This window comes from Hirundo rustica (assembly GCF_015227805.2).
Source record: "Hirundo rustica isolate bHirRus1 chromosome 38 unlocalized genomic scaffold, bHirRus1.pri.v3 SUPER_38_unloc_6, whole genome shotgun sequence".
Taxonomy (NCBI): Eukaryota; Metazoa; Chordata; class Aves; order Passeriformes; family Hirundinidae; genus Hirundo; species Hirundo rustica.
The window spans coordinates 1-20,555 of record NW_026690199.1 but is presented as its reverse complement, the minus strand read 5'-3'; the positions used below and the strand labels follow the sequence as shown (position 1 = coordinate 20,555).

Sequence of the window (20,555 nt, the reverse complement as noted above, 5' to 3'; positions counted from 1 at the left end):
TGGGGGCTCCGGAATGGGTCTGGGGGCTCCGGAATGGGTCTGGGGGCTGCCCCACACCTGGGGGAGCCTATGGGAGTGAGCGTGGACAGTGCCAGGAGTGGCGTGAGGGTCTCTGACCACAAGGGCTACGGCCCCGCCACGCAGGTGCGGTGGCTGCAAGGTGAGTCTGGGGGCTCCGGAATGAGTCTGGGGGCTCTGAAATGGGTCTGGGGGCTGCACGCACCTGGGGGGGCTCTGTGGGGCTGGGCAGGTGAGTGTGGGACTGTCCCCCACCCTGCCAAGGACAAGGGTTACAGCCCCGCCACGCAGGTGCGGTGGCTGCAAGGTGAGTCTGGGGGCTCCGGAATGGGTCTGGGGGCTCTGGAATGGGTCTGGGGGCTGCCCCACACCTGGGGGAGCCTGTGGGAGTGAGCGTGGACAGAGCCAGGAGTGGCGTGAGGGTCTCTGACCACGAGGGCCGCGGCCCCGCCATGCAGGTGCGGTGGTTGTCGAGTGGGTCTGGGGGCTCCCAAGTGGGGCTGGGGGCTTTGGAATGAGTCTGGGGGCTCTGGAATGGGTCTGGGGGCTACACACACCTGGTGAGGCTGTGCCAATGGGATTGTCCCCTTGTCACCCACCCACAATGACAATGGTTACAGCCCGGCCATGCGGGTGCGGTGGCTATGAGGTGGGGCTGGGGGCTCTGAAATGAGTCTGGGGGCTGCACACACCTGTTGGGGGGGGTGCTGCAGACACCTGGGGGTCTCTCCCACCCCCTGATGTCCCCCCCAAACCCGCCCAGAGTCGAGCAAGGACGGAGGCGCCGGGAAACCGGGCAGCAAACGGCCGCTGGCGTCCCCCGACCTGTGAGTGGGGGGCTTGGGGGTCCTGGGGGGCTCTTGTGGGGGGGCTGGGGGTGGTTTTGAGGGGCATGGGGAGGTCTGTGGGTCTGCTTTGGGGGTCTGGGGGCTCTTTTGGGGATCCTGGGGGGGTCTGTCAATGTGGTTTGGGGAGGAATTGGGGGTCTGGGGGCTCTTTTGGGGTGCTGTGGGTTGTTTTGAGGGGGCTGGGGGATTTTGAGGGTCCGGGGGGGTCCATGGGTCTGGTTTTGGGGGGCTGGGTGGGTATAGAGGGGTTTGGGGGGTCCTGGGGGGGCTGCACTGGGGATTTGGGGTTTTTAGGAGGATTTTTGGGGCTGTTTTGAGGAGGGGTCTCCATCACCCCCTCCCCAAATTCCCCCCTCCCCTCCAGGAAATCCGCTCCAAAGAAGCCCAAGGCTGAAGGGCAGTGAAGGACCCCCGGGACCCACCCCCCAAAAAAAAAATCCCGGGACCCCCCCCCCCCCCCCCGCCATCCCCGGGGGATTTTTTTTGGGGGGGGGGTTTTGGGGTCCCCTCGCCTCGGGGGGGGGGGGTCGGGGGGGGGGCTTTTTTTTTACCTGTTGCAGTTGCTGGAATGAAAAGTTTTGTACAACGCTGCCCCTCCCCCCTCCCCTCCCCCCCCCCAAATCCCCCCTCGGGACCCCTCCCCCACCCTGTACAGACCCCCCCCCGGGGGTGGGGGGAGGGGGAGGGGGGACCCCCAGTGTATCATAGTGGGGGGGGAGGGGAAAAACGCCCCCCCCGACCCCTCCCCCCCCCCCTCCCCGAGTGTTGTGTCCGTCGTTTTTGTGCTATTTTGAAAATTAAAAAAAGACATTTTTTTGGAGTTAAAAGTTAATCAAATTGGGGGGGGGGGGCTGGATTGGGGAGGGGTCTGGAGCCCTCCAATTGGGGGGGGGGGGAAATTGGGGGGGGCTGGGGCTGCTCTGGGCCCCCCCGGATTTTGGGTGTCGGGGGAAGAATTTGGGTCTGGGGGTTACTTTGTGGTCCTGGGGGTTCACTTTGGGGTCCTGGGGGTCACTTTGGGGGTCTCCAGCCCCTTTGAACCGCCCCCATTTTGGGTCTGGGGGCGTGGCCCCACCGCGGGGGCGGGGCTAAGGGAGGGGGCGTGGCGAGGTCAGGAAGGGGGCGGGGCCTTGTCGCGAGGTCTCGTGACTGGGCAGCGGCCGCGGTGGGTCCGGGGTCGGGGGGGGGGCGGTTTTGGGGACCCCAGAAGGGGTCTGGGGGGGGTCTGGGGGTTGGGGAGGGGCTGAGGGTCCGTGGAGACCCCCGGGGTGGGACCGGGGAGGATTTTGGGGACCCCTATGGGGGTCTGGGGGTGTCCATGGGGACCCCTGGGGTGTGGGGGGAAATCTGAGACCGAGTTTCTGTGGGTCTGGGGAGGGGGTTCTCTGGGCCAAGGGGGTATTTGTGGGTCTGGGGTCCCACGGGTGGGCCTGGGGAGGGTATCTGTGGGTCTGGGTGCTCCAAGGGCGGGTCGGGGTTGGGGTTTAATGTGGGTCTGGGGGAGTTTCTGTGGGTCTGGGGAGTTTAATGTGGGTCTGGGGGAGTTTCTGTGGGTCTGGGGAGTTTCTGTGGGTTATTTGTGGGTCTGGGGTCCCACGGGCCGCCCCCTCCCCAGCCATGGAGCAGCTCCGCGCCTGGCGGAGCCGCGTCGGGGCCGAGCTGGACGCGGCCGTGGCGTTCTGGGAGCGGCACTCGCACGACCCCGAGCACGGGTGAGGGGCGGGGACCCCCCCTGGGACCCCCAGAGACCCCCCCCAAGTGCCCCCCACATCCCCATGGGGGACTCCGAGTTCTGGGACCCCCAATTTTCCCCCACAGAGTCCCAAAGATCAGCCCAGGACCCCCGAGCGCCCCCCCCAAGTGCTCCCCACATTCCCACAGTGGACACCCAGGACCCCCGTGTACCCCCCCCCTCCAGAAGGGACCCCGAAACCCCCCACCCGAGCGCCCCTCGGACCCCCAAACTCCCCCCCTGTCCCCCCCACCCCCAGGGGTTTCTTCTCCTGCCTGAGCCGCGACGGTTCCGTCTACGACGACACCAAATTCGTGTGGCTGCAGGGCCGCCAGGTCCGTGTGGGGCTGGGGGCGTGCGGCGGGGGCTGGGGGGGGTCCGAGGACCCCCCCCGAACCCCCCTGAACCCCCCCCGACCCCCCCAGATCTGGGTCTACTCCCGCCTGTACCGGAGCGTGCCCCGGTTCCGCCGGCCCGAGCTGCTGGAGGCGGCGCGGAAAGGTGGGGCGGGGGTCGGGGGGGGGCTGCGGGGTGGGATATGGAGGGGCTGTGGGGGCAGGCCCCCCCAATTCCCCGTTTTGGGGGGCGCTTCCGCCCTTTTTCCCGGTCCTCGATTTCCCCAAATTCCCAGGATTTTTCCCCCAAATTTCCCGCATCGCCTCCCATTGACCTCCCCCTTTGCCCATTTTGGGTTCAATTCCCCCTTTTTCCTTCCCCCAATCCCCTCCCCCAGTTTTTCTCCAGTTCCCCCATTGGTCTCTACGGTCGGGGTTCCCCTTTTTTTTTTTTTTTTTCACCCCGAAATTCCCTAAATTCCCCAAAATTCCCCCAATTCCAGCTGGGCATTTCCAGCTCCACTTCCCCGCGCTGATCTCTATGGGTGCAGTTCCCCCCCTTTCTCCACCACTCCAATTTCCCCTCAAAGTCCCCATTTTTTTCCCCCCGAAATTCCCCGAAATTCCCCGGAATTTCCTGAAATTCCCCGAAATTCCCCCAAATCTCCCGAAATTCCCCCAAATCTCCCGAATTTCCCCCAAATCTCCCGAATTTTCGCCGATTTCCCCCAAATCCCCTCGCCGATCTCAACGCCCGCAATTCCCCATTCGGCCGCTGGGCGGTGCTGCCCCCCATTGATCTCTATGGGCGCCGCTCCCCAATTCCCCCCCCCCCCCCAAAATCCCCAAAATTCTCCCCAAAATTCCCCGAAATCCGCGGATTTCTCCCCAATTTCCAGCCGGGGAGTTCCTGCAGAGCCACGTGCGGCCGCACCCGGGCTCGTCCCGCGCCGCCTTCGCGCTGAGCCGGGCCGGGAGCCCCGAGCGGCTCCAGCGCAGCTTCTACAGCGAAGCGTTCTGCGCGCTGGGGCTGGACGAGCTGGGGCGGGCGGCGGGGGAGCCGCGCTACCGGGTGAGACCCCTCCCCAAAATAAATAGATAACCCCGGGACCCCTCCCCAAATGACCCTGGGAGCCGCGCTACCGGGTGAGACCCCTCCCCAAAATAAATAGATAACCCCGGGACCCCTCCCCAAATGACCCTGGGAGCCGCGCTACCGGGTGAGACCCCTCCCCAAAATGAGCAAATTACCCTGAGACCCCTCCCCAAATGACCCTGGGAGCCGCGCTACCGGGTGAGACCCCTCCCCAAAATAAATAGATAACCCCGGGACCCCTCCCCAAATAACCCTGGGAACCACGCTACCGGGTGAGACCCCTCCCCAAAATGAGCAAATTACCCCGAGACCCCTCCCCAAAATGAGCAAATTACCCTGAGACCCCTCCCCCAAATAAATAACCCCGGGACCCCTCCCCAAATGACCCTGGGAGCCGCGCTACCGGGTGAGACCCCTCCCCAAAATGAGCAAATTACCCTGAGACCCCTCCCCAAATGACCCTGGGAGCCGCGCTACCGGGTGAGACCCCTCCCCAAAATGAGCAAATTACCCTGAGACCCCTCCCCAAAATAAATAACCCCGGGACCCCTCCCCAAATGACCGTGGGAGCCGCGCTACCGGGTGAGACCCCTCCCCAAAATGAGCAAATTACCCTGAGACCCCTCCCCCAAATAAATAACCCCGGGACCCCTCCCCAAATGACCCTGGGAGCCGCGCTACCGGGTGAGACCCCTCCCCAAAATAAATAGATAACCCCGGGACCCCTCCCCAAATGACCCTGGGAGCCGCGCTACCAGGTGAGACCCCTCCCCAAAATAAATAGATAACCCCAGGACCCCTCCCCAAATAACCCTGGGAGTCACGCTACCAGGTGAGGACCCCCGGGACCCCTCCTCAAAATACACCTGAACCCTCCAAAATATCCCTGAAACCCATGGGTGAGACCCCCCCCCAAGACCCCTCCCCAAATAATCCTTAGATCTCCAAAATAACCCTGAGACTCCCAAAATACCCCTGAGGCCCCTCCCCAAAATATCCTGAGACCCCCAAAGTAACCCTGAGAGCCCCGGTACGGAGTGAGACCACCAAGACCCTTCCCCCAAATACCCCTGAGACCCCTCCAGGGACCCCCCCGAGCCCCCCCTGAGCCCCCTCCCCATTCCCGCAGGCCTGGGGCCGGCAGTGGGCTCTGGCCGTGTGGGGCTGGGCCCGGGGGGCTCCCATGGAACTGGGGCGCCCCCGGTTCTCGGGGACCCCCCCCCAGCAGGCGCTGGCCCAGCCCATGATGGTGCTGAAGGTGGGGCTGCAGCTCTGGGGGGACCCCAAGAGGGACCCCCAAAGTGAGCCCGACCCCGAGGCCGAGGCCATGGCGGAGTGGGGGGCGCGGCGCATCCTGATGCACCTGCAGGTACCCCCAGAAACGCACCTGCGACCCCCAAAATCACACCTGGGACCCCTGAAATATCACCTGGGACCCCTGAAATATCACCTGGGACCCCCAAAATATCACCTGGGACCTTCAAATCACACCTGGGACCCCTAAAATATCACCTGGGACCCCCTAGATCACATCTGGGACCTTGAAATCATACCTGGGACCCCCAAAATCACACCTGGGACCCCCAAAATATCACCTGGGACCCTCAAAATATCACCTGGGACCCCCGAAATATCACCTGGGACCCCCTATATCACATCTGGGACCTTGAAATCATACCTGGGACCCCCAAAATCACACCTGGGACCCCCAAAATATCACCTGGGACCCTCAAAATATCACCTGGGACCCCCGAAATATCACCTGGGACCCCCGAAATATCACCAGGGACCCCCGAAATATCACCTGGGACCCCCGAAATATCACCTGGGACCTTCAAATCACACCTGGGACCCCTAAAATATCACCTGGGACCCCCGAAATATCACCTGGGACCTTCAAATCACACCTGGGAACCCCAAAACACAGGTGGGACCCCCAAAATATCACTTGAGACCCCCAAAATATCACCTGGGACCTCCAAAAACACACCTGGAACCCCAAAAATCATCCCCGGGACCCTCAAAATATCACCTGGGACCCCCAAAAATCGCACCTGGGAATCCAAAATGGTACCTGGGACTCCAAAAACATCCCTGGGACGCCCCCCAAAACTTCACCCACACCCCAAATTTCCCCTCCCAAACTCCCTCAGGATCCCCCTGAACCCCAAATCCACCCCGGGACCCCCAGAGTCGCCCCCGGGGGCTCTTTTTCCCCACGAGCCTCCCCGGGGGCCCCCCCAAATTTGTGTCCCCCCCTGATTTTGGGGTGCCAGCGGGGGGATTCGGTGGTGCTGGAGAACGTCACCCCCGAGGGGGAGGAGCTGCCGGGGAGCCTCGGGCGCCTCATGAACCCCGGTGAGGGGGGGACCCCAAATTTGGGGAGGGGTTGATTCCAATTTTGGGAGAAAATCTGGATTTGGGGGGGGATTCAATACTCAATCCCGATTTTGGGGGGAAATCCTAATTTTGGGGGGGGGGGGTTTGATTCCAGTTTTGGGGATTCGATTCCGGTTTTGGGGGGAAATCCTGATTTTTGGGGGGTTTTGATCCCGATTTCGGGGAGGGGTCGATGAGAATTTTAGGGGAAAATCCCAATTTTAAGGGGGTTTGATTCCAATTTTGGGGGGAAATCCGGATTTTGGGGGGGGTTGGTTAAATTTTGGAGAGGTTTGAGCTGAATTTTCCGGGGGTTTAATCTCAGTTTTGGGGGGAAATCCCGATTTTGGGAGGGGTTGGATCCTAATTTGGGGAGGGGGAAGCTCAATTTTTGGGGGTTTGGGACCCTGATTTTTGGGGTTACCAGCCCAATTTAGGAGCTGGGAACCCCAAATTTGTGCTCCTCCCTTTTTGAGGGGTTTCTCCCCAATTCTGGGCCCCTAAACCCCAATTTTGGGCTACAAACCCCAAATTTTAGGCTGCAACCCCCCAATTTTTGACCTTTTCCCCCTGGGTTTTTTCTGCTTTTCCCCAATTTCTCGCTCTTTCCCCCCATTTTTTGCCTCCCCCGGGTTTTGGGGTGCCCCAGGTCACGCCCTGGAGGCGGCCTGGCTGCTGCTGGAGTTCGCGGGGCGCCGGGGGGACGCGGAGCTGGGGGCTCGGGCCGTGGCCGCGCTGGTGGAGGGACCCCTGAAATGGGGCTGGGACCCCCAGCACGGGGGGCTCTTCGCCTTCCTGGACGCCGACGGGCACTGCCCCACGCAGGTAACCCCAAAATTCACCTGGGGACCCCCAAAATTCACCTGGGAGCCCAAAAAATCCTCCCTGGGGCACCAAAATTCACCTGGGAACCCCCAAAATTCACCTGGGAGCCCAAAAAATCCTCCCTGGGGCACCAAAATTCACCTGGGAACCCCCAAAATTCACCTGGGAGCCCAAAAAAATCCTCCCTGGGGCACCAAAATTCACCTGGGAACCCCCCAAAAATTCACCTGGGAGCCCAAAAAATCCTCCCTGGGGCACCAAAATTCACCTGGGGACCCCCAAAATTCACCTGGGAGCCCAAAAAATCCTCCCTGGGGCACCAAAATTCACCCGGGAACCCCAAAATCCCACCCAGGTAACCCTCAAAATCCCACTTGAGACCCCAAATCCTTCTGTTCCTCCCCATTTTTTCCCCTTTTTTTTCCCAAATTACCATTTTTTTCCCCCAGTTCCCAGCTGCAGCGGTCCCTGAAGCTGTGGTGGCCCCACAGTCTCACCCCCTTTTTCCCCCCAATTTTCTCCCAATTTTTCCCCCCCCCAAATTCTCATTTTTCCTCTGTTTGTTTCCCTGTTTTTTCCCCCAAATTCCCGTTTTTTTCCCCCAAATTCCCAGCTGGAGTGGTCCATGAAGCTGTGGTGGCCCCACGCCGAGGCCATGGTTGCCCTCCTGGCTGCCCAGCGCTTCCAGCCCCGGCCCAGTTTGATCTCCCAGTTCCTGCAGCTGGCCCAGTACACCTTCGATAAGGTGGGGGGGAACTGGGGGGATTTGGGGGAGATTTGAGGGGAATTTAGGGGAGATTCGGCATCTTGGCGGGGTTTTGGGGGGAATTTGGGGGGGGATTTGGAAGGGTTTTTGGGACAATGAGGGGATTTTGGGGGGGCCTTGGGGTGGGGGGGGTGTTCCCTGGAGGATTTGGGAGGTCCGGGGGGGGAAATTTGGGGTCTCTGGTGGGGAAATGGGGGAATTTGGGAGGTCCCAGGGTAAATTTGGGTTCCTGGGGAAATTGGGGGGGGTCCTGGAGGGGTCCCGGGGGGAAATCGGGAGGTTCTGAGGGAGTTTTGGGGGAGAATTTGGGGTCTTGGGGAATTTGGAGGTTCTGGGGGGCTTCCAATTAGGGGGGTGGTCCCAAAGGGTCTCTATTTTTGGGGGGGGAGGGGGTCCCAAACGCTCTTAATTGTGGGGGGAAGGTCCCCATTTTGGGGAGGGGTCCCCGAAGCCTCCTTTAGGGCTGGGATTGCCTTTTCCCCATACTAAGGCTCCCCCAAAACCCTTTTATGGGGGGCTCTCCTAGTTGAGAGGGGATCTCCCACACCCTCCCACACTGAGGGGGGGGTCTTACCTCCCTCACCCCCTCCCCAAATTCCCCAAATTCCCAAAATCCCCCCTCAGTTCCGAGACCCCGAGCACGGGGAGTGGTTCGGGTACCTGAACCGCGACGGCTCCGTGGCGCTCTCCATCAAGGGGGGGCCCTACAAAGGTGAGTCTGGGGGCTCTGATGGATTTGGGGCAGGGCAGGGAATGGCATTTTTCCCTGTTTTCCCCTGTTTTTTCCCCTGTTTTCCACTGTTTTTCCAGGCTGTTTCCACGTGGCGCGGGCGCTGCTGATGTGTGAGGAGATGCTGGACGCCATCTTGGACGGGGAGGACGCCCCCCAATAAATTTGGGATTTGGGGACCCACCTAATAAATTTGGGGAACCTCCCAAAATTTTAGGACTCCCCCCCCCGAATTAAGTTGAGACGTCCCTCCCCCCCAATATCCCCCGAAAAGGCGGAACCCCCAAAAATTCAAATAAAAGCAAAAACCCACAATGAATTAATGGGACACCCCACCAAAAAATCCGTGTGGGACCCCACAAATTCCCCAAAAATTGCATCAAAATCCCCCCAAAGTTGCCACAAAATCCGAAAAACTCACCCCAGAATCCTCAATGTCCCCCGCTAAAAAAAACCCCACATGTCCCCCTCAAAAATTCCCGATCTCCCCCCAAAATTCCCATGTCCCCCCCAAAATCCCCCCTATAAATCCCCCAGTAATCCCCCATAAATCCCTTCATCGCTCCCAGTTAACCCGCGTGCGACCCCCTACAAAAATCCCCTAAGCCCCCCTCAAAATCCCTCGGTCGCCCCCTCAGAAATTTCCAAATTCCCCCGAATCCCGCTTTTCCCGCCCAAAATTTCCCCTTGCCCACACTCAAAATGGCGGCGCCCGTTGCCTCGTTATGACGTCACTTCCGCCCTTCCTCCACTTTGTTGCCGCTGTTCCTTCTCTTTCCCCCCTCCCCCCGCCGGCGGCTGTTCCCGCTCCCGCTCGCTCCCCCCGCCGCGCACGCGTTGCTGTTCCTCCCTGCGTGCCCCCCCTCCCTCCGCGGCTGTTCCGCGGCGCGCCGCTCCCCCCCCCCCCCCCGCCGCGCTGCGTCTCCCGGACCCGCAGGATGGAGGTGCTGAACCAGGTGGGGACCCCCCCCCCAAAAAAACCCACAGGGACCCCCCCTCTGCGCCAAACCCACCCGAGAGCCCCCCGCAAAACCCCCCCGGGCCGGCTCGGGGGGTGAGGGGCGGCTGCGACCCCCCCTCACTCCGCACTGGGGGAACTGGGGAATTGTGGGGAGGGGGCTCGGGGGGGATTTGAGGGGGGGGGCGCAGCTGCATTGGGTGGGGGGGATGGATTTGGGAGAGGGGGTGTCAGGATTGAGGGGGGAGAGTCTGAATTTTGGGGAGTGGGCGGATGAATTGGGGAGGGGGCCTGAATTTGGGGAGGGGGCTCCTCAGTTTGGGGAGGGGTCTCCAAGATTTGGGGCGATCCAGGTGGGTTCGGAGCGGGGGGGGCTCCAGGACCTGGGGGATGCGCGTGGATTTTTGGGGGGGATTTGGGAGGGGGGGGGTCTTGAATTTTAGTGGGAGGGGTCCTGAATTTGGGGAGGGGTCGTGGCCGCCGGAAGGATTTGGGGAGGGGGGATGCCCTTGAAAGGGGAGGGGTCATTTTGGGGGGGGGGGTCGCTGCCGCAGCATCCCGGGGAGGGGGAGTGAGGATGATGATGCAGCAACAATGGGGGAGGGGGGGGGGGGGCACGAAAAAACCCCCAAAATGGGTGGGGGGCGGGGTATGACGTCAGCATGACGTCAGCACGGCCAGGTTTGGGGTGACCCCCCCCTCAATTTTGTCCTTGAGGGGGGTCATGGGTGCCTTTTGGGGGGGTTTGAGGGGATCTGGGGGGGGTTTAGGGGATTTTGGGGGGATTTTGGGGAGGTTTGGGGGGGTCTCGGCCTCCCCCTCATTTGGGGGGGGGTCCCCGAGCCCCCCCTGAGGGTCCCCGCGCCCCCCCCTCCCCAGCTGGTGGCCGGGGGGCAGTTCCGGGTGGTCAAGGAGCCCCTGGGCTTCCTCAAGCTGCTGGAGTGGGTGAGTGGCCCCCCAAAAAAAACCCTCGGGACCCCCCAAAATCCCCCCAAATCCCCTCCTGGGACCCCCAAAACTCCTCAGGAACTCCCGGCAAATCCCCCCCCAAACCACCAAGGACCCCCCCCCAAACTCCTCAGGACCCCCCAAACTCCTTAAGACCCCCCCAAACCACCCAGGACCCCCCCAAAAATCCCTCCCACTCCCCCCCTGGGCCTCCCAAAATGCTCTCGTGAACCCCAAAAACTCCTCGGAACCCCGCAAACCCCTTTGAGACCCTCCCCCCAAAAAAACCCTAACCCCCCCCAAGACCCCACCCAGAACTCTGAAAATCTCCTCAAACCCCCCCAATCCTCCCCCTGACACCATCAGAGATTTTTGGGACCCCCAGACCCCCCAAGACCCCTCCCCAAAACCCCTTCACCCCCAAATTTGGCTCCCCCGAATCCTCTCCCCCCACCCTGGGACCCCCCAAACCGCCCCCTCCCCTTCCCCCTCCCCCCCAGATCTGGGTCACATCCATAATCCGGGATAATCCCGGGATTTTTCGGGGGGGGGGAGGAGCTGTGTCCCCCCCTGACCCCCCTGTGACCCCTCAGGGTTCCCCCTGAGCCCCCCAAATTCATCCCGGAACCCCCAAAAGTCTGAAATCAGCCCCAACCCCCCCAAAAACCCCACTTGGAGCCCCCAAAATCCCCCTGGGACCCCCCCCCAAACTCCTCCCAGTAATTCCCATTAACCCCCAAACCCCTCCCAGTCCCTCCCAGTAACTCCCAGACTCCTCCCAGTTCCTCCCAGTGACCCATCAAACCTCCCCAGCGACCCCCAAGTCCCCTCTGAATGCCCCCAAATCACCCTGGGACCCTTCAAGCCCCTTCAGAACCCCCCCAAATTCCCTCATAACCCCTCCCAGTATCCCATTAACCCCTCCCAGTCCCTCCCAGTCCCTCCCAGTAACCCCCAGTGACCCCCAAACCTCACCTAAACCCCTCCCAATCCCTCCCAGTGACCCCCAAACTCCCTCAGACCCCCCCCAAATTCCCTCACAGCCCCTCCCAGTAACCCCCAAACCCCTCCCAGTCCCTCCCAGTGCCCCCCAAACCCCTCCCAGTTCCTCCCAGTAACCCCCAGTGACCCCCAAACCTCACCTAAACCCCTCCCAATCCTTCCCAGTGACCCCCAAACCCCCTCAGACCCCCCCAAATTCCCTCATAGCCCCTCCCAGTAACCCCCCAAACCCCTCCCAGTCCCCTCCAGTCCCTCCCAGTGCCCCCCAAACCCCTCCCAGTCCCCTCCAGTCCCTCCCAGTCCCTCCCAGTGACCCCCGAAGCCCCACCAAACCCTTCCCAGTGCCTCCAAGTGACCGCCCTAGGACCCCCAAACCCTCCCCAGTGCCCCCCAAATCCCCCCTGCACCTGCTCCAAACCCCTCCCAGTCCCTCCCAGTGCCCCCCAAACCCCTCCCAGTCCCTCCCAGTAACCCCCAGTGCCTCTCCCAGTTGTTCTCCATCTTCGCCTTCGCCACCTGCGGGGGGTTCAGCGGCTCCCTGCGCCTCAGCATCGAGTGTGCCCCCCCAAACCGCACCGCCCCCATCACCGTGGCCTTCGGGTACCCCTTCAGGTGAGGGGCTGGGGGGCACCGGGGGTTCTGGGGGGGATTTGGGGGGGGTCTGGAGGGGGATTGGGGATGAGTTTGGAGGGGCTGAGGGGGGATTTGGGGAGTCTGGAGGGGGATTGGGGGTGAATTTGGGCAATCTGGGGGAGGATTTGGAGGTCGGGGGGATTTGAAGGGAGTTTGGGTGGAAGTTTTGGGGGGTTTGGGTGAGGTTTGAGGGGGGATTGAGGCCTTTGAAGGGCTGGGGAGGGGGCTTAAGTGGGGATTTGAGGGGGGGTCTGGGGCATTTGGGAGTGAAATTTTGAATTCCTCTTTTAAATCCCAATCCCGGAATAATTTTGTGGCCCTGCCCCAGGTGCATTTTAAATCTGAGAGGGGCTCCCCAAATCCCCCTAAAATCAGGGCGGAGCACCCCCAAACTTTACCTTGGGGGGGGGGGTCTTTGGATACCTTGAACCCCCCCCCCAGATAATCGGGGCCCCCCCAGGCTGCACCAGCTGTCCCAAAATCACAGCGGGGCACCCCCAAACTTTACCCCGGGGGTACCTGAGACCACCCCCCCCAGGTAATTTGGGGCCCCCCCCCAGGCTGCACCAGGTGTGCGAGGGGCTCCCAAAATGCCCCAAAATCACAGCGGGGCACCCCCAAACTTTACCCCGGGGGTACCTGAGACCACCCCCCCAGGTAATTTGGGGCTCCCCTAGGCTGCACCAGGTGTGCGAGGGGCTCCCAAAATCCCCCAAAATCACAGCGGGGCACCCCCAAACTTTACCCCGGGGGTACCTGAGACCACCCCCCCCAGGTAATTTGGGGTCCCCCCCCAGGCTGCACCAGGTGTGCGAGGGGCTCCCAAAATCCCCCAAAATCACAGCGGGGCACCCCCAAACTTTACCCCGGGGGTACCTGAGACCACCCCCCAGGTAATTTGGGGCTCCCCCAGGCTGCACCAGGTGTATTTCGAGGCCCCCTCGTGCGGGGGGGGTCCCCCCGAGCGGGTGTTCCTGGTGGGTGACCACTCCTCGGCCGCGCAGTTCTTCGTCACCGTCGGGGTCGGCTCCTTCCTCTACGCCCCCGCCGCCCTCGGGGGGTACCTGTTCGCCCCCCAGGCCTACCGGGCGGGGGGCCGGGGACCCCGCATCGTGAGTGGGGGGTATTAAGGGGAGGGGGTGAAATTTTGGGGGGGGGGGGTGTGTGGGGTTTGGGGCAGTTTTGGGGGGATTTCGAGTGGTTATGGAGGGGTTTGGGGGTGTTTAAGGGAGGTTTTGGGGGGGGGGTTGGAGGGTTTTGGGGTCTTCTGAAGGGGTTTGAGGGGTTTTTGGGGGGGGGTTGAGGGCAGTTTTGGGGTCTCTGTTGGCCCCCCCAGGCTTACTGGACAGGGGGCTGGGGACCCCGCATTGTGAATGGGGGGGCTGGAGGGGGTTGAAGTGAAATTTGGGGGGCTTCGGGCAGTTTTGTGGGGTTTGAGGGTCCTGGGATGAGATTTGGGGGAGGTTTGGGTGGGTTTCGAGTGCTTACAGCAGGGTTTGGGGATGTTTAAGGAGGATTTGGGGGAGGGTCTCAGCTGGGATTGGAGAGGCTCAAGTGATCCCAGAAGGGGTTTTGGGGTCTCAGGTGAGTCTGGGAGCTCTCATCTCGATTTTGGGGTGCCCTGACCCTCGGAATTTTTTCGCCCTTCCAGGACCTGGGGGTGACGGCAGCCCTGGCCTTCCTGTGGCTGGTCAGCTCCTGCGCCTGGGCAGCTGCGCTGGCCGAGGTCAAGGCGGCCACGGCGCCCTCGGGGGTGCTGGCCCAGGTCGGGGGGTGCCAGCGCCCGGGGGCGCGGTGCCAGGCCCTGGGGGCACCCCGAACCTCCGGCCTCAACACCTCCGTGGTGAGTCTGGGGGGGCTCGGGGACCCACAAAATCCCCACAAAAGCCTTCCAAATGCCTCCCGAAACACCAAAATCCCCCACAAAACTTGCACAAATCACCTCAAACTCCCTTGTCAAAACTCCCCCAAATCCCCCTCAAAACCCCCCGAAAGTCTTCCCAACCCCCCCCCGAAAACCTCCAAATCCCCCCCCCCCCAACTCCCCCTAAAACTCCCCCCAAATCTCCCCAGGCCCTGGGGGTTCAGAGACCATCGGGAACCCCTAGAGAACCCCAAAATCACCGAAATCTCCCCAAATTGCACCCGCACATCACCCCCAGGGACCCCCCCAGCACCTCAAAACCTTCCTGTAACTCCCCATACTTCCCAAAACTCACCCTAAAAAAAACCCTCAAACCCCCCAAATAACCCTCAGCCCCCCAATAAACCCCCCAAATCTGCCCCCCCCCCCAGGTGTTTGGCTTCCTGAACCTGGTGCTGTGGACGGGGAACCTGTGGTTCGTGTTCAAGGAGACGGGCTGGGGGGGCCTGGGGGCCCGCGCTCCCCCCCCGGGGGGGGTCCCCGAAAAAGCCCCGGCCCCAGAAGGGGGATACGGCCCCCCCGAGGGGGGGTACGGCCAGCCAGGGGGGGGCTACGGCCAGCCCGGGGGGGGCTACCAGCCCGACTACGGCCAGGGGGGGTACGGGGCCCCCCCCCTCGGAGGGGGGGTACGGCCAGGGAGCCCCGACATCCTTCGCCAATCAGATGTAGGGTGAGTTTTGGGGGGGATTTGGGGGTTGTTGAGGGGATTTTGGGAAGGTGGGGGGGGGGGAGATGGGTTGGTTTGGGGTGAATTTGGGGAGGGTTGGGGTGGTTTGTAGGGATTTGAGGGGGGCTTAAGGTGGTTGGGGGAGGTTTGGGGGGATTTGGGGGGTTGAGGAGGGTGTTGAGGGGGTTTGGGGAGCGTTTGAGGGGGTTTAGGGGGAGTTTGGGGAGGATTTGGTGCAATTTTGAGGGGGCGCGATGAAGTTTGGATCCCCCCCCCTCCTCCACAATATTGCTCCGAGTCCTCCAAGCCGCCAGGCGGCGCCCTGACCGTCTCCCTTCCTATCATTTCTCCAGGTCCTCCCCTCCAGCAGGGGGCGCTGTGCCGAAGAGCCGCCCCGTGCGGCACCGATCGGGGGCGGGGCCTGGGGCTGAGCCACGCCCCCAGGGGGGAGGGAGGCGTGGAGTGGGAGGGGCTTGAACCCCCCATGGCCCCCCCATAGACCCCCCCCCCAACAACGAATCTCCAAAAATCCCCCCCCAAAATCCTCCCCACAGCCCCTCCCCCACCCCACGGCCGTGCCAAAGCCCCCCCCCGGCCGTGCCCCTCCCCCACCCCACGCCCCTCCCCCCCCGTGTCTTTGTGCCGTGATTGTGACGTTTTGGGGGAGCCCCTCCCCCCCTTGGCTGCCCCCCAAAATCTCCTCCCCCCCCCCCACCAAAAATATGTGGGGCAGGGCCGGGGGTGGGGGGCGGGGGCTGAGCCCCCCTCGGGACCCCCCCGGAGGGAATAAAAGATGACGGTGAAACCGCCAGGGAGGGTCCCCAAATTTCTGGGAGGGGGGGGGGTTTGGGGTCGTGATATTGGGGAGGGGTCTCTTGAGAGGGACCCTAAATCATGGGGAGATGGGGGGGGGGATGTGGGGGAGCAGACCCCAATTTTGGGGGGGTCATGACCCTGTATTTGGGGGAGGGTCTCAGGGTCCGGAGTCATTTTGGGGGCAGTGTGGGGGTCGTGACCCCACATTTAAGGGGGGGTCTCGGGGTCCAGCCCCTGAATTTGGGTGGGGGGGTGTCTGTGGGATCAGAACTCGTGGGAGGGTTTGGGGGGGTTCGTGAAACGCTGGGGCCCCCCCCGACCCCCCAAAACTGCGCCGGGAGCGTTGGGAACCCCCGCCCCAATTAAGGAATGGGCGTGGCTTTATGGAGACCACGCCCAATTCACCAAATAAAGCAATGGGAGGGGCTCAGCTGTGACCACGCCCACGAGCGGCCGCGCCCTCACATTTGGGCGGGAATTCTCAAATAAGGAGGTGGGCGGGGCCTGGGGTGGCCACGCCCCTCGCCCTGAGTCATCCCCGGCGCGGCCCCGGCGGAGCGAAGGTACCGGGACCCCCCCCCCAAAAAAACCACCCCCCAACCCCCCCCAAGCTCAGGGAACGTCCCCCAAATCTCCCTCAACCCCAAAACCCTCCAAAAGTCATGAGGGCACCCCCAGAACCGCCCCTCAGAGCCGTGAGGGGACCACCCCCCCCGGGATCCCCCAAACTCAGCCGGGAGCCCTCTGGGACCCCCAAAATCGACGGGGGAACCCCTCCGGGACCCCCCCCCCAAACCCACGGAGGAGCCCCCCCCCAAGCCATACAGGGAAACTGGGACCCCCCTGAGACCCCTCCCTAACACCTTTCAAAGACCTCGGGCCCCCCCAGTTCACAGGGGAACCCCCCCAAAGACCCACGGGGGACCCCCCTGCGATCTCCAGTGACCCCCGGGACCCCCCCCCAGCCATGGAGAGTATTCGGGGCCTCTCGGACGAGGAGCTGCTGGAGAAACTCCAGAGCCGGCGCGGGCCGCTGGGTGGGCACTGGGAGCACTGGGAGGGGACTGGGAGGGAATGGGACGGGTTACTGGGAGCACTGGGAGAGGGCTTGGGGGGGCACTGGGAGGGGTTGGGAGGGATTAGGATGGACTGGGGGAGATTGGGAAGAACCAGGAGGGGACTGGGAGGGACTGGGGGGTGTAACTGGGAGCACTGGGAGGGACTGGGAGGGACTGGGAAGGACTAGGATGGACTGGGGGAGATTGGGAAGGACTGGGAGGGACTGGGGGGTGTAACTGGGACCACTGGGAGAGCACTGGGAGGGACTGGGAAGGATTAAGATGGACTGGGGGAGATTGGGAAGAACCAGGAGGGGACTGGGAGGGACTGGGGGGTGTAACTGGGAGCACTGGGAGAGCACTGGGAGGGGTTGGGAGGGATTAGGATGGACTGGGGGAGATTGGGAAGAACCAGGAGGGGACTGGGAGGGACTGGGGGGTGTAACTGGGAGCACTGGGAGCACTGGGCTGACCTCGTGCCTTCCCCCCAGGACCCCCCCGCAAACTCTACGAGAAGAAATTCTACGAGTTCGAGACCCGGCGCTGGCGGAGGGGGGGGGCGGGTCGGTGAGGGGGGGTCTGGGGGGGGTCCTGAGGAAATTTGGGGAGGGGTCGGGTCGTGGGGGAAGGGGGGTCTGGGGAGGGCTTTGAGGGGGTTTGAGGAGGGGGAGAGTCCTGGGGGGGGGGTCTCCCGGGGGAATTTGGGGGTGTTTGGAGTGTCCTGGGAGGGGGTTGGGGGCATCGCAGTTTTTTCTGGGGGTCCTGAGGGGTTTTTGGGGGTCTCACCCTCCTCGTGTTTCCCCCCCAGATGATCCCGACAACGACCGAGCCCCCTCGGAATTTGGGGAGGGGGCGCGAACCTGGCAAACTGTGAGGAGGGGGGGGCTCGGGGGGGAGGGCGTGGGAGGATTTTGGGGGGAAATTTTGGGGGAGGGGAGAGGGAGGCTCCTGGGGGGCTCGGGGGGTATTTGGGGTATTGAGGGAGGGTCTTTCCCCCCCTGACCCCCCCCTCGTTGTCCCCCCAGATTGGGGAGCGCCCCTCCCCCACCGTGAGGGAGCACATGGACAGGTGAGAGGGGAGGGGGAAGGGCTTGGGGGGGTTTTGGGGCAATGCCCCCCCCCCAAACACCCCCTTAACCCTTTCCTTCCCCCAGCCCCCTGCGGTTGGAGCCCCGGCAGCCACTCCGAGCCCCCCCGGGACCCCCCTGGAGCCCCCCGGGATCATCCGAGACCCCCCCGGACCCCGCCGGCCGCCTCCTCCCTCTGAGACCCCAACTGGTGGCACTGGGGCTGATCGGGGGGCTCCTGCTGGGGCTGCTGCTGCTGGGGGGGGCGCCTGGATGAGACCCCCAAATTTCCCCCAGGACCCCCCCCTTGGATGTCAAAGTTCTCATGGGACCCCCCCCGGGATCCTCAAAATCCCTTTGGGACCCTCCCCAGGAACACTCAATTCTCCCCTTTGGGCCCCCAAAACTTCCTTGGAGCGCCCCCGGGACCCCAAAATCCCCTCGGGACCCCACAGGATCCCCAGAATTCCCTTAGGACCCCCCAAAAAACCCTTGGGACCCCTCCAGACCCTCCCCAAATTGGGGGGGGGTCCCGGCCTCCCTCAATAAATGCATTAAGCGTCTCCAGAGCTATCAATCAACGCTATGGGCGGGGCAGGTTGTGAGGGCGGGACAATGATTGGCTGTGGGCGGAGGTGGGGGCGTGGCCACCGTGAGGGCCGAGGCACTGGTGTTAAAGGATTTGGGGAGTGGGCGGTGGCCACGACGGAAAAAGGCTTAATAATCTCGATCTTATTAATAACATTAATATCAGTTTAAAGCGTGATGAAATTAATTTTACCTCTGACTTCAAACGAGTTGGTTTCAATTTAGCGAATTCATTATTAAACATTCCCGGGGCGAGGCGGGGAAAATGGCGGGCAGAAGTGACGTCACTGACAATTTCCCGCCTCTCACTCTGATTGGCCGCTCCCCTCAGCGCGTGGGCGTGGCTTCCGCTGTTTGCTTCCGGTCTGGGCGGGGGCCTCAGCTGAGGGTGAGGGGAGCTGGGGGAGGGGCGGCTCCGGGACGGTTTTTTGGGGGGTCCTGAGGAGATTTTGGGGGTCCCGCTGCCCCGGCCCGGCTCCCCATCGCTTCCCGTGCCCTCCCTCAGGCCGCCATGAGCCTGCAGTGGACGGCGGTGGCCACGTTCCTGTACGCCGAGGTGTTTTTGGTGCTGCTGCTCTGCGTTCCCTTCGTGTCCCCGGCCAGGTGAGGGGAGGGGGTCCCTAAAGGTGGGGAGGGGTCTTCAGGGATTGAGGGGGAAGGTGGGAGAAGGTAGAGGGGAGGATTTGGGGAGGGTCCCTGAGGGATAAAGTGGGGTAGGGAGGAGGTCGCATGGAATTGGGAGGTGCTGAGGGAATTTGGGGGCGATTTCCTGGGATATGGGGGTCCTGGAGGACCTGAGGGCGTCCCAGTTTGTGCCCACCCACATGGAAGAATTTTTTCCTTCCCTTTCTCATAATCCTGGGGGGATTCCCTGGAATTTGGAGAGACCTGGAGAGGATCTTGGAGCACCTGAGGGGTCCCAATTTGTGCCCCCCACATGGAAGAACCTTTCCCAATAACCCTGCGGGGATTCCCTGGAACAGAGGATTCCTGGCGGGGGTGCTCCTCTGAAATTTGGGGAGTCCCAAAGCACCTGGGGGGGGTCCCAACTCGTGCCCCCCCCTCAGATGGCAGAAGATTTTCCGCTCTCGCCTCGTGGGCCTGGCCGTAGCCTACGGCAACACCTTCTTCATCGTGCTCATCGTCATCCTCGTGCTGCTGCTCCTCGGTGGGTCCAGGGGGTTTGGGGGGTCCCGGGGGGCGGGTTTTAGGGGGGGTCTCTGACCCCTCCCCGACCCCCAGATGCCCTGAGGGAGACCCGTAAGTACAACGTGGGGGACAAGGAGGCGCTGAGCAGCACCCCGGCCGCCCTGGAGCACTTCCACATGAAACTCTTCCGAGCACAGAGGAACCTCTACCTGGCTGGCTTCTCTCTGCTGCTCTCCTTGTGAGTCTGGGGAGGGGTTTGGGGGGTCCTGGGCACGGTTTTGGGGGGGCTGGAGTCAATCTGGGGGGTCCTGGACACAATTTGGGGCGACTGGGAGGGGTTATAGGGGATTGGGAGGGGGCCTGATCCAGTCTGGGGGGGGGCTTGGTTCCCTCTGCTGCTCTCCTAGTGACTCTGGGGGGGTTTGGTGAGGGTGAAGTCAATCTAGGGGGTCCTGGACACAATTTGGGGGTGTTGGGAGGGGGTTGGATGCAGTTCTGGGGTGTCTGGGAAGGGGCTGTACCCAGCTGTGTTCACCTTGCTGCTCTCCTTGTGAGTCTGGGGTGGTTCTGGGTGAGGATTTGGGGGTCCTGGACACAATTTGGGTGGTTTGGGGGATCCTGGAGTCACTTTGGGGGGTGACTGGAGCTGTTTTGGGGGGCCCTGGAGAGGTCCCTGTGCCCCTCTGGGTTTGCTCTGCTGCTCTCCATGCAAGCCTGGGGGTCTGCACCCGGTTTGGAGGGTCCCAGGAGAGCTTGGAGGGGTTCTGGGGGGCATCCCAAAGCCCATTTGGGGGATCTGGGGTCAGTCCCTGACCCCAAATTTGTCCCCCCCCAAATTTCCTGGCTTTGATCTCGCCCTAGGCCACACTCAAAGCTTCCAACCACAAACAGGCCCGGGCGGCTCTGAGGGGGCTCAGGGGTATCCAGGAGGTTTTGGGGGGGGTCCCTGATCCACATTTGGGGGTCCCTGAGCCCATTTTTGTCCCCCCAACCTCCTGAGACACCTCCTGGCTTTG

At 62.7% G+C, this 20,555-nt stretch overlaps 4 protein-coding genes across 5 annotated transcripts; all 4 read left to right on the top strand.

The window, feature by feature from the left end:
• Positions 1–6: 6 nt before the first annotated feature.
• Positions 7–1,319, top strand: LOC120748054 (host cell factor 1-like). Of its 2 annotated transcripts, none has more exons than XM_040054130.1 (3): positions 7–160; positions 782–845; positions 1,231–1,319. In XM_040054130.1, exons 1-3 carry the CDS (start codon positions 34–36, stop codon positions 1,268–1,270), a joined length of 231 nt encoding a protein of 76 aa, XP_039910064.1. In that variant the 5' UTR covers positions 7–33; the 3' UTR covers positions 1,271–1,319. The 2 variants fall into 2 exon arrangements, 1 of the variants encoding a protein (XP_039910064.1); XR_009208703.1 differs by lacking the exon at positions 7–160 and adding an exon at positions 279–325.
• Positions 1,320–1,995: 676 nt separating this feature from the next.
• Positions 1,996–9,048, top strand: RENBP (renin binding protein). The gene is made up of 11 exons (XM_040054131.1): positions 1,996–2,031; positions 2,482–2,578; positions 2,858–2,933; positions 3,024–3,099; positions 3,833–4,005; positions 5,159–5,398; positions 6,306–6,387; positions 7,058–7,233; positions 7,847–7,978; positions 8,624–8,711; positions 8,810–9,048. Exons 2-11 carry the CDS (start codon positions 2,484–2,486, stop codon positions 8,890–8,892), a joined length of 1,221 nt encoding a protein of 406 aa, XP_039910065.1. The 5' UTR covers positions 1,996–2,031; positions 2,482–2,483; the 3' UTR covers positions 8,893–9,048.
• Positions 9,049–9,634: 586 nt separating this feature from the next.
• Positions 9,635–15,428, top strand: LOC120748056 (synaptophysin-like). Its single transcript, XM_040054133.2, has 7 exons — positions 9,635–9,685; positions 10,567–10,632; positions 12,128–12,249; positions 13,184–13,382; positions 13,922–14,113; positions 14,566–14,864; positions 15,215–15,428. Exons 1-7 carry the CDS (start codon positions 9,668–9,670, stop codon positions 15,336–15,338), a joined length of 1,020 nt encoding a protein of 339 aa, XP_039910067.1. The 5' UTR covers positions 9,635–9,667; the 3' UTR covers positions 15,339–15,428.
• Positions 15,429–18,720: 3,292 nt separating this feature from the next.
• On the top strand, positions 18,721–19,781 carry LOC120748052 (B-cell receptor-associated protein 31-like). Its single transcript, XM_040054129.2, has 4 exons — positions 18,721–18,778; positions 18,896–18,993; positions 19,458–19,558; positions 19,633–19,781. Exons 2-4 carry the CDS (start codon positions 18,902–18,904, stop codon positions 19,779–19,781), a joined length of 342 nt encoding a protein of 113 aa, XP_039910063.2. The 5' UTR covers positions 18,721–18,778; positions 18,896–18,901.
• Positions 19,782–20,555: the final 774 nt, after the last annotated feature.

Bases quoted from the DNA above. Each gene is read 5' to 3' on its own strand.
- RENBP (XM_040054131.1), top strand. From the start codon at position 2,484: ATGGAGCAGCTCCGCGCCTGGCGGAGCCGCGTCGGGGCCGAGCTGGAC. The intron at 4,006-5,158 runs GTGAGACCCCTC...CCATTCCCGCAG, and splicing joins CGGGGGAGCCGCGCTACCGG to GCCTGGGGCCGGCAGTGGGC. The intron at 7,979-8,623 runs GTGGGGGGGAAC...ATCCCCCCTCAG, and splicing joins CCCAGTACACCTTCGATAAG to TTCCGAGACCCCGAGCACGG.
- LOC120748054 (XM_040054130.1), top strand. From the start codon at position 34: ATGGGTCTGGGGGCTGCCCCACACCTGGGGGAGCCTATGGGAGTGAGC. The intron at 161-781 runs GTGAGTCTGGGG...AAACCCGCCCAG, and splicing joins GCAGGTGCGGTGGCTGCAAG to AGTCGAGCAAGGACGGAGGC. The intron at 846-1,230 runs GTGAGTGGGGGG...CCTCCCCTCCAG, and splicing joins CCGCTGGCGTCCCCCGACCT to GAAATCCGCTCCAAAGAAGC.
- LOC120748052 (XM_040054129.2), top strand. From the start codon at position 18,902: ATGAGCCTGCAGTGGACGGCGGTGGCCACGTTCCTGTACGCCGAGGTG. The intron at 18,994-19,457 runs GTGAGGGGAGGG...CCCCCCCCTCAG, and splicing joins CCCTTCGTGTCCCCGGCCAG to ATGGCAGAAGATTTTCCGCT. The intron at 19,559-19,632 runs GTGGGTCCAGGG...CCCGACCCCCAG, and splicing joins CCTCGTGCTGCTGCTCCTCG to ATGCCCTGAGGGAGACCCGT.
- LOC120748056 (XM_040054133.2), top strand. The intron at 14,114-14,565 runs GTGAGTCTGGGG...CCCCCCCCCCAG, and splicing joins CCGGCCTCAACACCTCCGTG to GTGTTTGGCTTCCTGAACCT. The intron at 14,865-15,214 runs GTGAGTTTTGGG...TCATTTCTCCAG, and splicing joins CTTCGCCAATCAGATGTAGG to GTCCTCCCCTCCAGCAGGGG.